This window comes from Festucalex cinctus, chromosome 10 (genome assembly GCF_051991245.1).
Source record: "Festucalex cinctus isolate MCC-2025b chromosome 10, RoL_Fcin_1.0, whole genome shotgun sequence".
Taxonomy (NCBI): Eukaryota; Metazoa; Chordata; class Actinopteri; order Syngnathiformes; family Syngnathidae; genus Festucalex; species Festucalex cinctus.
This window is the reverse complement of record NC_135420.1, coordinates 21207549-21221348: the sequence shown is the minus strand read 5'-3', so window position 1 is coordinate 21221348 and position 13800 is coordinate 21207549. Positions and strand designations below refer to the sequence as shown.

At 41.6% G+C, this 13800-nt stretch overlaps 1 protein-coding gene across 1 annotated transcript in view; it reads right to left on the bottom strand.

Moving 5' to 3' along the window:
* cpamd8 (C3 and PZP like alpha-2-macroglobulin domain containing 8) overlaps positions 1-13800 on the bottom strand; it is a 46469-nt gene that overhangs the window by 20843 nt on the left and 11826 nt on the right. Inside the window, exons 12-27 of the mRNA XM_077534659.1 lie at positions 13615-13785; positions 12440-12568; positions 12148-12346; positions 11796-11962; positions 10292-10441; positions 8931-9092; positions 8567-8709; positions 6890-6952; positions 5795-6026; positions 4337-4490; positions 2657-2787; positions 2507-2558; positions 2057-2355; positions 783-851; positions 476-632; positions 226-402 (exon numbers count right to left, since the gene is read on the bottom strand). Coding sequence (XP_077390785.1) covers positions 226-402; positions 476-632; positions 783-851; positions 2057-2355; positions 2507-2558; positions 2657-2787; positions 4337-4490; positions 5795-6026; positions 6890-6952; positions 8567-8709; positions 8931-9092; positions 10292-10441; positions 11796-11962; positions 12148-12346; positions 12440-12568; positions 13615-13785 — 2455 coding nt within the window. The remainder of the gene's footprint in view (positions 1-225; positions 403-475; positions 633-782; positions 852-2056; positions 2356-2506; positions 2559-2656; positions 2788-4336; positions 4491-5794; positions 6027-6889; positions 6953-8566; positions 8710-8930; positions 9093-10291; positions 10442-11795; positions 11963-12147; positions 12347-12439; positions 12569-13614; positions 13786-13800) is intronic.

Sequence of the window (13800 nt, the reverse complement as noted above, 5' to 3'; positions counted from 1 at the left end):
CTTCATAGAAGCGACGCGCCCATTTCATGAGTTTTAACAGCTGCCGTTCCTCACTCATCAGTCCCCAAAAACAAGTAGGTGACATCCTTAGTACGGATATTTTATTCAATCAATTTTAAAATTCTGGAGATTTGACATTTCCAGTCACAAATAAAAGTTAGGGTGCACTTACACGAGGCAATTCGAACCGCCAACCTCATGAGCTTTTTAGCAGACAGGTTGTACCTTGCAAGAGGTAATCGGTGGCCTCATTTTCCACCTCAAGGCTGAGCTGCCGGGTCTTCTGCAGGTACTTGAGCACAAAGACGTTGGGCGCAAAGTGGATCATGTTCTGCTCCCCGCACCCGAACGGCAATCGCAGAAGCTTGTCCAGGTTGTTCAGTGTGGGCCCCATCACATCGCCTAAAAATGAAGGACGACAATCGTTTGACAAGGATTTGGAGACGGCTGAATCCGTTTCCCTGTGAAGACGTACCGATCATAAAGGCGGAGGCTCGCTCAGATCCGGGCACCATGTTGTGCGGGACCCCCAGAGTGAAGGCCTCGTTGTGGTTCTCGTCAGAGTCTTCCTTCCTCCAGATCTTAAACTCCCCAACCGAGCCCCAACCTGTGGAGAAGCCTATGTGTCGAACCTGAATGGAGATTCAAAAAGTTTTGTTTGGTGTGTTAGTTTTATTAAGTCTGTTCAAAAAATACTTTCTTCATACCTTGTTGATTTTCACTTATGGCTGGTGAATCTGAATGTATGCTCCAAAAATAAACGGGGATTCTAAAAGACAAACCTGCAAAGGGCTTGTGCCGGACCACTGAAGGATAATTGATGCATTGGATGGATGTAAACCATGGCCCACCTGATGAAAATAAATTACAAATATCAAATGATGGTTTAACAACAAATACAGTACAACAACAACAAATTGGAATACATGATGCATTGAACAGGTCAATGGTGCGAGGCGAATGGGAGGGGAACATCGTCTCAGTGTGTGATTGTTATGCCACACATAGCTTTGAGAGTGATTGCTTTGATAACAGAGGCATGTGATTATTAGGCCTCACATAGCTTTGAGAGGGAATATTTTGACTACACGTGTGTGATTGTTATGCCACACATCAGACTTTAGGGTGTTTGTGTTGACGAGCAGAGCATTTGCTGATTCGTGCACATATAGCTCGAGGATATTTATTCCCATCTCAACAGATGAGGATCCGTATGAAGCTTTACTCAAGAGTATCACTGTCAGAGCTGCAGTACAATATTATGCTCCAACTTCAAAACTCCCATGACCATATATACATGGGTGAGAGATTGTTATGTCATTCATACCTTTGAGAGGAACTCTTGCGTACACAAATGTTAGAAAATTAGCACATACACAGCTTTAATATGCCTCATTTAATGCCACACACAGCTTTGAGAGGGATTGTTTTGACAAGTGATTGTTATGGCACACATACACAGCTATGAGAGTGACTGTTGACCACACAAGTATGCGAGTGCGGCGCACAGCTTTGTGAGTGACTCTTTTGACTACGAGTGTGTGACTGCTATTCCACACAGTGCTTGATTAGATGACAAGCAGCTGATTGTAATTATATACTTACAATAGCCTTAAAGATATTTGTGTCTGCTTATTTGTCCACATATACATCGAGGCTATTTATTCCAATCTCAACAGAGGCGGGTCCATATTAAGCTTTACTCAAGAGTATCACTGTCGGAGCTACAGCACAATTTTATGGTCCAGCCTCGAAACGACCATGACGGCATATGAGTGTGAGATTGTTATGACGTTCATAGCTTCAAGAGGAACTCTTTGGCATAAACAAATGAGTGATAATGAGGCCACTACAGATTTAGTATGCCTCATTTAACTTTAATACCACACATAGCTTTGAGAGGGATTGTTTTGATTGTTGTGCCAAACATACAGCAGCTGTGTGAGTGATTGTTGACTACACAAGCATGTGCCACACAGCATTGCGAGAGATTGTTTTGACTACATGAGAGTATGATTCAGCACTATCACATTGACAAGCAGAAGAGGACCTTTACCTGCACCAGACCTCCCTTCCAGACGATCCAGAAGCTGCGGAACTCATCCCAGGAGAGGATGTCCGGCGTGGGGACGCTGATGAGCGGCTCGCCCATCTTACCCAAAGAGATCCAGGAGCGGGTGTTCTGCCGGCCCCCCAGCACGATCTCGATCATCTCAGCGCTGTCGTGCGGAGTGGGCGAGAGGGCGAAATGGGCGTCGTTGTGAGTCTTCACGGCCACCTGGAACTGGCTCATTTTGGCCGGCTTTTTCACGTACTGATACTCGTACTTGTTGGGGGTCGAAATGTGAATTCTCTCTGGTGATAGAAATAATATTCTCAGCGATGAATAAAGCCCGACATATTTGCATTCCCTTGGGAGACCCTAATATACCTGAAGTTCAATGTGGAACATCTTTGAGTGATACTGTAACTGAATGCATACTAACCAACACAATAATGTACTTACCATTGGGACAGAAGAAGACACTATAGGTATATTCTCTCGGCAAGCCTTCTGGCTGCAAGGGGGGTTGGGGGGAATGACAAAACATATACAAACAATCCAAACAATACATTCAGTACAATGTATGATAGTGATGGATTGCCGCTCATTTACCTCGATAAGGACAGTCCTACGCACGAAGTCCAGGCCAGTGGGTGACCTTCTTTCCTCTACATCATTTCCTGTTTTGCTCGACTGTAGTGAGTCTGAACAGCAGCTGGTTTCACTGTAGGCAAGGGCTCTGGCTGTAAAAGCAAACGGAGGAAGCAGAATATCCAATCATCGCTGCTGTTTTTCAATTATTCTTTCAACGACCTTCTGTTACGTTTTATTTTGGCTCCTCTCGTGTGTTCTCAGGCATACTAGGATGATGATCACATTCATTTGATCATTTACGTCACTAAAATGTATTTACCATAAAGTTTCAATTTTGTTTTAGTATTAATGATGGACCAGCCTTCAGGCTCACAACACAAACACTGAGATTTGCAAGTGTGGAAGGGTTTGATTGTTATGCCACACAATTTTTAGAGTGATTGTATTGTCTACGCAAGCATTTTATTGTTATACCACACAGGTCTATGAGTAATTTGATTATATGAGTTTGTGATTGTTATGCCACAAATTGATTCAAGAAAACTGTTTTGAGAGCAATTGGTTTGACTCAAACGATTAATTGGCCAGACAAATAATCTTTGAAAGGGATTGTTTTGACTTTACAAGCATATGATTCTTGACTGGTAGATGGCGTGATTGTTATGTCACACAGCTTTGAGGGATTATTTTGACTACGCAAGTGTGTTTTACCCTGTGGCCATGTCACTCTTGGAAAAGAGATTATTAATCTCAATGAGTTCCTTACCTGGTTAAATAAAGGAAATGATGAATGATGGTGTGATTGTTATGCCAAACAGCTTTGAGAGCAACTGTTCTGACTACAAGACATGTGACCATTAGGCCACACACAGCCTTATTATGCATGTAACTTCAATATTTCACACATTGTCTTGACATGCCATACACATACATCAAGAGAGCAATTGTGACTTCATTTTGGACTATGTAAATTGTTGTTGGATCTCATTTGGTGCTGTAAAACATTTTTTCTGCTTATGGATTTGTCGTCTTTTCTAAAGAAATCATCATATAATTGCATAAACTCCACACTTCTAAGTAACCAGAATGAACAAACAAAAGAAATCTTTGGTGGAGATAAAGTTGAGTATGGAATATTGCCACTCAATATGTTGTCATTCAGAAGTCACCATTATTATTTGTGATAAGACACAAGCCGTTAGTCGAAACAATGTTTGTGGACATCATGTACAACATCCAGCACATTACACAAGACAAACACGCCTGTACACGGACTCTCGCGTTGGAAACGTGGCCCCGTGCCAGTGGCGTCTCTTTGTGTGTGTGAAGTGAGAGGGAAACACAAGGGGGCCAGGGGAGTCGGAACGGGGGCCATGGGGGGCCCATTGACCGCCGGTGACCTGCAAACTCATCAACATGCCACTGAGTGTCACAGCACAGCTGTGGCGGCTTCCCCGCTGCTGGCCTGCTTTGTTCTCACATGCGCCCGGGAGGAGAATGTTTGTACCTCGAGGTGGCTGAGCAGATCGCGAGGCCGGCTATTCGTGAGGCCTCATGCCGAGGAGGCCAATGTCTGGGTGACACGCCAATTAAGAACTACAGTAGTGAGTTGAGTACCAAGAACTAAAAGCTCCTGGAACTTAAGCTGGAAATGCAGATTCAGTTAATCGTGGACCACCAGGAAGAATAGAATCATACCTGTGATGTTTGCTGGTCCCAGTTCAGTGAAAGCCAACACGATGGTGGTTGGCGTGGCCTCCCCAGGAGCCACGCACTTCTTCCTGGTAAGATGGTGCTTTCCAGGATGACCAATAAACTTGATGCCCTTTGGAACGGACACTTTAATGTGAACCTGTAAAAAAAATCGAATAAAAACGATCGGAAAGTAAACAATATCTTTCCTCGCCGTCCCACCCTCATAAAGAGCATTCTCGCCAGGGAGAATATTTTTGAAAGATCTCTTTGAATTCTTCATGCGGACTGACTCATGTTTCTCAAGCTCCCTGGAGGATGAAATGCCGCTCATTGTCCAGCTCTAATCGAGGGAGGAATGGCCTTTATCCACACTCCAGAAGTCATAAATAAAAGAGCCGAAAATATAGGAATCGCATGTTGGACATCAAAGGGAGGCAATACGCCCGTTTGCATCTTCATCTAACACGAAATCAGGCACATCTGCAAAGATGATGATGTCATCTCTTCGGAGTGCAGGATGCACCCATTTGAGGTCAGCTTCCAGCTTATACAGGCTCCTCTAAGGGTGTATTCACACGAGGCTATTTGAACTGGGCTTTCAGCACCACTCCCGCTGGCCTGCAACCAAACAGCGGCCCATCTTGGTGTGCCACCCCTCCACATTTCACAACTTATTCAACCAATTTAAACCATTTCAGCTTCAAGCTGTTCAGTTCACTTAGGACAGGTACAGAACTACTTATCACATTCCCAAAATGTCTTCATATGCACAAAAATATTCCAATATTTAGACTCTGGATGGATGGATAGATAGATAGATAGATAGATAGATAGATAGATAGAGTTTTTACATACATTTGCATTTGTCACTCGGTGAAATACAGGGATTTTATTCAAATTTCCACTTTATAAAAGATGATGCTGACACGGCGAACTCCCGCCGCTTTTTATTTATTAAAAAATAATAACAATTTAAAATTATGTTAAAAATGTGAAAGCTTTATTTACAGTAGAAAAACTTTATGGAGCTACATGCTTTTTTTTTTTTTTTTTTTTTAAATAGCTTAACGCATGCTGACGACACTGGAAACTCCCTACAATTTATATTAGAATTTTTAAACAAAGCCATCTTTTTTTTTTTTATTAATATTTTCTCTTTTACTGGAAATGAATATCTGCTTGAAATACCGGTTATCAGCCTCCTTGACTGTTAATTGGTATCGGCCCTGAAAAAAAAAAACATATCAGTCTATCTTTAATTTAGACACATTACTTACACTAGCTGAACATACTGGACTTAAGATTGGCACAAATCTCCTTGTGTGAGTCTTCAATACCAGGCTATGTTGTATTAGCACCTATACTTCATCTACCCAAATGATGTTGTTTTAAAATCCATCTGTTTTTTAATTCACCCCTGCACGCATCCTCTACATCCATCCGGATCAATCATCACCATACCTCAGCACACGTCGGCAGATAGTTGTAGACAGTCAGGGGAACTTTGGTTTGCTCCCCTCGGATCAAGCTGTAAGGCAGCGTGAAGTCCACAAAGAACGGCTTGAAGGTACGAAGCTCCGCCCTCTTGGCCAAGCCCAGCCCCTTGTCTTTGGACAGGCCGACGGCCTCCGTCACCCACGTTGTGATGGAGTCGGGCACGTCCAATCGCAGCTCCGCGTCGCCGGTTTCCGAGCTGTAGGCGGCATCAATAAGAAAAAAATAAATACATAAATAAATAAATAAATAAATAAATAATAAACAGTCAATACAGGTTTTCAATTGCAGTTTCAATCAAAACGTTGGGAAGACTACAGTGAACCCGGGGTGGTTCAAACTTATTAAAACACACCTATGAATTCTTTGCAAATATATTTGAACACACAATTGAAATCGCAAAATGTATCCTTTAAGAGGCGGAGCCAGATGGGGTATGACATCAGTGAGTCTACGCGAGTGTATGGACATGAGCTCATGAGGTGTTCAATTAAGAACCCTGTAGTGCACATCATCAATTAAAAAAAAAAAAAAAAAAGACCGAGACAGTACAAAAAAAACATCAAGATAAAATATAGGAAGGTTCCAGAAAAATCACTATAAACTATGTTCCATTTAAACAAAAATTTGCAATATAGCGTAGCAAGCCTTAATTATGAGACTCTTGGCTGATGCAAACAGAGGATGGTAGTTAAAAACATGTTTACCGTTTCACTTGATCAAAGTCTACTTTAATAGACCATAAGGGGAAATCGGAGCTTTTTGGAAAGTAGGCAAAGCTGCAGTCTTTCCAAAGGAATCAGGCACATGGAAATCTACGGCCAGTTCATTTATGTTGGCCGAAAATGAATAGAAGGAGTTGTTGAGAGAGCGACAGTCCGCTCCAAGATCGGACCGTTTAAAAAGAGGCACATTCACACGCATACGGGAACAGCTTCTGGAACGGGACTCCCATCCTCCTTCCTAACACGAGATTTCGATCATCTCCTGCACTTTCCTCCCTTCGCCTCGCTTATCTTCCCTCCTTCCCATCCCGCTGGATATGGATCGGGATTTACATACCTGACGTTGAGGCAGTGCCACACCCACGTCTCCGGGAAGAATGTTCGCCTCCGCTTCTCTGGCCTGCGAGCCAAACGCAAGCCAACATCAGTTAAAAGGCCTCAGCTGCTCACAATAAAACAACACCATAAAAGGGCCGATGATTTACTCGGCATTTGCACGCTGACATTCTACTAAGTCACGTCATGTGTTTAATGTTCATCACCGCAACGAGTAGCATTAAGGAATGTCGGCACGCAATACGGACGAGCAATCACAATCTAATTCCTTTGTTTTTCTCCGCTCGTCCGTTTCCGAGCGCTGATTGGAGGCCGACGTGTTTGTTGTTAAAGTCAGGAAGTAATTGTTTTGCTTTTCAACTAATGGAGGATCGGCAGACCAAAAACAAAACCTAAGAAAACATTGATACATTTTGCACCACTCGATATTAAAGATCCGGTAAACGTCAGTTGAAATTAAGTAGATGGATTATTTCCAGTCATCTTTCGGTTTATTTCTGTGTAAGGTGACTTAAAACTGTTGTAGAAAATAACCTACCAAACGAAAGATTAGAGTCTGGTCTTTCATCAGGTAAAATATATTTCTATCTGTTTGTTTTGTAGCAATTAGCATTAGATTATAGCTAAGTTTCATCATTATTCACAAATCTGTTTAGAACTGTTGGGAAATCAGCTTGTTTGCAACATGGCCCTGGTTGATCTCATACTCTGCTGCCACCTGCTGGACGTTTTTGTAATAACTACCATTGCTTCAACCGTTCTCTGCAGTTCAGAGGCTGCATCAAAGCCTTCAAAAGTATGCTCTAGCATAAAAAAATTACAAACCTATAAATACGTCTTTTGGACACTTAAAACGTTTAAAATAGAACGTATTTATACGTTTTGTGGGACCAAATGAGTTAACCTGGGTTCGATCGATTCCCAGAGCTTGGGCGGAGGTCAAGACATATACGACTTGTGTCTGTTGTTATGGGATGTCGTGTGATTTCTTTATTATTGTAATACCTCAATACTATTTTGAGGAAAAAAAACTAGGAGTGCACCAATCGATCGACCAGCCGATTTATCGGCCCGATTTCCTTAATTTTGAGGGATCGGTGATCGTCCGATCCCTGAAGAATAAACCGATCTTTTGCACTGATCTCATCTCTCTCCTTAGAGGTCTGAAAAAGTATCCTCTTCTGCCGAGATGATTCATTGTCTTGTATTTTTATTTGAGAGAAATACTTACTGTGCAGTTAAAACAAACTGTTTGCATTATTCACGCATACTGTTCAATGTTTTTAAATAAAACAAGATTGGAAAACTGAAGGTGGCTGCTTATTATGAAAAAAAAAATCGGGATCAGCAAAAATTGAGATCGCCAGGTTTTTATAAGATCGGGATCGGTGATCGGCCGCTTAATTGCGATCGGTGCACCTCGGACAAATTTACAATGTACACTATCTATTCACATGTTAAGAGAACATGTGGTGTTCCACAGGGTTCAATTCCGGGGCTTCTGTTGTTTTCATTATATCTGATGCCCCTGGGATCCATCTTTAAAAAATAACAACAACAACAAAAAATGGGTTGTTGTATTAAAGTGTTGAGTAAACAAAAACGACAAGAGTCCCCATCTCTTGATTAAAGTCCTCTCACAATGTCTGAGCAGAAACTTCCTCCTACTGGCACGTACCTGACGGCCGAGCGAGAGTGCATGGCGGCAACCAGGGTGGCGCTGTGCGGCTGAAACGCGGGGACGGCCTCGTCGGTGTACATCCCGCCGCTCTGCCGGTGGTTCAAACTCACCATGTCTGTCATCACGACCAGCCCCGTTTCCTGTGTTCAGCACACATTGAGATACAAAGCAATAAAAAGAAATGCATACACACCAAGATCATGACGAGAAATGGTAATCCGGTATTTTCCAAACTGTATTTAGCCAACGTTAGAAAAATCGCACAATGAATAACTGGTAAACAAAGTCAAATTGAATAATTTCCCGTAGCACAGCTGCACAAGAACAGTTTTTTGTCAGTGGTCAAAGTGTGCGTTCTCACTGTGAAAGCAAAGCGTGCGTCCTTGGTGATGTCCCAGTGCCACGGAAAAACCGACGAGCGTCGGCGTCTCTTCGACGACAGCCCGGGCCACCAAAAGTGTCCGTCGTCTTTCTGAACGCCGAAGGCATCGGACACGTCGAAGTCGGACAGCTCCTTGAAGACCTGTCGAACAAGTCGACTTTTGTCAAATGCTATTTGTGATGCAGCTCTCGTAGACTGCATTTTAATACGGAAGAAACTTTTAAGTAGTTTAATTCAAGAAGTGCAGCTGACATTATATGGGGCGTTTCCGTAAACGGTAATTTGATCAATAACAGTATTGAATTTCCTTTTGAAAATCAATTTGTTTTACTGAGATGAGTATCAGAATGATTTGCAGCTGTTAAAAGTTTGAAATAATTTTTAAACTTTAATGCCAGCATGTCTTTACTGTTATTTACACCACATGAAGTTTCCTGATTTAAAACATGGTTTCGAAAGATGCTGATAACGTTTTTTGATAAATTGGATGATTATTCTTCTCCATGACGATATAAAGACAACAATTTATGTACTTGATATACAGTTTCAAGGGCACATCGTGTAAACTGTGCAACTCATAGAATTTTTTATAAAGCTGTTTATGTCTGCACCATTATGCAAGAACTGTATTTCAAGAGAGTGCCTTTACTATTAATGCCTAAAATTGTAAAGCAATCATATATGTATATATTTTATTAAATATATGATATTAAGTACAGACATTTACACGTCAAAACAAAACAAAAATGCTAAATTCATTTTTTGTGTCTACTGTTATTGATCAAGTTATATGATAATGAATCACAGAGTAAAATATTTATTGGTTACCATTTAAAAGAAAAAATGATAAAAAATTATGATTATGGCATACAGCTAACGATAACACAAAATTCAGGAAAATAGAATCTGAAATAAACAATCACAATTTTGAGTACAGTGTTCCCTCGCTATAACGCGGTTCACTTTTCTCGGTCTCGTGGATTTTTTTAGTGCAATTTTTCATACATCTTTTTTTTAACAGTATTGTACCCAATTTATGACATTTATGAAGGTTTGAACATTGTGAATGTTTAAACAAGAGAGAAATGTAAAAGCATCAATGAGTGTATAAACTGTGTTGTGGGGGGTTTTAGAGACTTAAAACATTTACGGTATAATAAATTGAAAACATAAACCGAACTACTTTTCGGATTTCATTTATTGCAGATATGTTTTGGAACCTAACTCCAGCAGAAAACGAGGGAACACTGTATAGGAATTGGGTAGAAATTGGCCTTTTGAAAAGGGCTTTTTTTTTTTTTTTTTTAAGATATCCACCTGTAGATAGAAAAAGGACCAACCTTGTCTGGAGAGAGTTGGAAGTCTGGCTTCAACAAGTAAAGGCTTTTATCCACCGTGGCCACACAAACACAGGAGCCCTTCTCTGCATGGATGTGCACGCTCACCGGGTCACCTGGCATGGACTCATTGGTGGACAGAGAGACCGACACCTGCAATGGAAACAACAGAGGAAATTACAATGGTGCCTTAGGACATGAGTTTTATTCCTCCGGTGACCATGCATGTAACTCAAATCACTCGATTCAACTTTACTCATTGAAATGAATGGAAAATAATCAGCTCCAGTCTCCATGTGAAAAGGTTACATTTGTGAGTAATGAACTGTGGTTACGCGGGGGAATACTGTGCTAATTTGTCATTTGGAAAATTATAGCCTTCAAATGGTGTAATGTAAATTTCCCCCACATCAATACTACTTTTCCTCGCCACACGGTCACAAAATAGCCCCAGTTCATGAGTTCCGCTGGCCTCCTTTCACCATGGCGCAACCTGTCATCCTCTCCTGTCATGACCCCACTCATCTGCCTGGGGCCCAGTATGGCCTCTGTCTTGTCATGCCTCTGCAACATCCCCCCCACCACACGCACACACTCCTCCTACGGCCAGCACAGGCCGAGTGTTGTAATGGCATACCAAGGAGCTGTAAATACTTCAGGGAGTTAACTCCACCTAATGCAGGCAGGAACTCGGCAGCTCTCACAGGCCAGCACAGCTGTTTGTTTACTGGCTTTACACTGTGTGCGGAACTCCAACACATATTAGCTGTAAACAACCTTTTTTTTTTCATTAATTTATATCACATCGATTCTTCAGCTGGTGCTGGATTTCCACTAGAGACATCTACATGTATTGACCATTGAACACAAGAGAAGTCAAGTCACATGGCTCGAGTCAGACTTAAAGGCATACTTGACTCATTTAGCCATTTATATTTTGTCTAGAATTAATTACGCTTGCTCAAAATTGAGTGGGGATGCGATGTGACATGTTGGACTTTTGCGACAGTTTTAAGACTTATTTGAAACTAACTCTGGTATATAAGGTACTGATATAATCGGCCAATATTTAATAATTATAATTTGACATAGTACAACATAAAACGAAGACAATGACTCCCCCAATAATTAAAAAAAACAAAAAAAACATGAAATAGTTTAAAAAAGTTATTATTCATTATATTCATGATATATATTTTTTTAATGAATAGGTCAATAAATCAGCTATCGAAATTTTATTTTGCCAAATATCAGCCTAAAAAAAAAAAAAAAAAACTACATATAGGTTGGGCTCTACTTGCAATGATAGTGTACATCTGTTCTTTACGCTACAGCTCCATTGGCAGACCAGTGATTTGCATCCACATATGATATCCGTTTTCAGACGTTTTTTCTACTTGTCCTGCCATAATTCACATCCAAAATGGGCCACTTGGGAGAAATTCAATGAATTGGTTTGCAATTGAGTATAGCTGTCATGGCATGGAAGCGGTGCGTCAGTGTAAACCTTGTTCTCGAAGGTGGGCTGGACGGAGATTTGCAGACTGTCCGTGACGCCCTCGCCATTCTCCCGCACGTAGTAGGCGAGCAGACGGCTGAGCGGCGCCATGGAAGGAGTTACAGTGAAGCGCAGATATGACACGCAGCTGTCCATCTCTGTTTGCGAAGAAGAGCCTGCGAAACACAAAAAAAAGCAAAATTAAGGTTTACATGACGCTTCCAGTGACCACCTGAGTGGTTATCTGCTCAATGTTTTTATTGTCCTGTACCTCTCCTTTGAGCAATGTTACGGTATATAAATACACTAAAATCCCTTACAAAATGGTGAATGATGAACCACGAGGAAAAACTGTATTCACCTGAGGCGAACAAAGGCGAGTGGGTGGTGTGAATGTTTTTGTCAAAGGTGATGGTGGCCCGTTTTCCTCGATGCGACGCCGTGACGTTGGCGGGCTGCTGGCCCGAGAGGATGATGTTCCCCCGGGACGCCACCTCGTAGTGCAGGGTGAAGTTACAGGGGCATGTGGATTTGAGCGCCACTTCCGCCTCTTGTCCGACCTGAGACGCACATATTTACTAATATGTTGTTCAACAATATGAGAGAATATATATTAGAACATGTGTCCGGTATATAAAGGAAGCAGAACCAACCTTGAGTGGGGAGGCAGGGCTTTGGATCTGGATGTGACACCTGCTGGGAGAGTACCAGCTGCTGATGGACAGGTAGCTGGGCAGGTACTGGTCTCCAACTGCCTTGCCTTCAATGGACGTCACTTTGGTCTATATGGCGGCAAATCAGATATATTGAAATCACACAGGACGTACCCACACTTAGGCCATTGGAACTGTGCTGGATTTCATTTTCCTCAACGGCTTAAGCCGTAGTCTAAACATTCATTCCCTACTGCTGTCATTTTTTTAAATCTTCATATTTTTCTGACTATAAGTCGTAGCAGTCAAAAAAAATAAAAAAATAAATCACTCTAGAATACAAATTGCATTTTCGGGGAATTTTTTCTCTTCTTTTCCTTGTTACAAAATCCAAGATCAATAACAGTAGACCTCGGACTCACATCCAAAATCCCCAAAAGCACAAGAAAAGGAAGGACAAGAAGTAGTCATGACAACAAATGTGTGACGTATTGCTAGTTTAGCATTCTATGAAACTGAGGCACGCCATTTTAAAGTTTCTCAATTTCTTGACAATAATAAATGACCTCACTCATCTAATCATGACATTCTTATTAATATTACATTTGTGGAATATGAGTTATGAAGCAAAATCCAGCCATTTTTATCCATCTCACGGGGCGGCCATTTTGCCACATGCTGTCGACTGAAGATGACATCATAGTTGCTCTGGCAATGACAAATCACAGCTCACCTGTTTTCTGAAGCTGAGCTGAGATTGGTTTTTACCCGTTACCTGAGCAACATTGATGTCATCTTCAGTCGACGGCAAAATGGCCGCCCCCTGAGATGGAAAAAAAAAACGGCTGGATTTTGCTGCTTAACTCATATTCCACTAACACAATGTGAACCAGAATACCATATTTAGACTAGTGGGGCTGCATAGAACATATTGTCAAAAAAAAATTGGTGGGTTGACTTCCTCTTTAAACTAAAAATAAAAAAACGGGGATTTTAGGTGCCAGTCCAAGATCTAATTTTAATATATACAAGTCTCAATTATAAGCCACAAGACCAAACAAACTATTAGAAAAAGTGTAACTTAAACAAATGTGGTATATGCTACTATTTTATACTGTAGCAAATGCCTGAATGTGATTGGATGACCAACGTCCAAATAAACAAAGGCCACTAACCTCGAGCCACACGTACTGGGCGGCGGTTGGGATGGACGGGATCTCAAAGGTGGCCTGACCGTCCTTGGCGATCAGTTCACTGGTGTAGACGTTGTCTTTGGGGGACAACTCGGCTTTCACACGGACCCTCACGCCATCAGCAGGGCTCCCGTCAGGGTAAGTCACCTCAATCTAAACAGAGGAAAA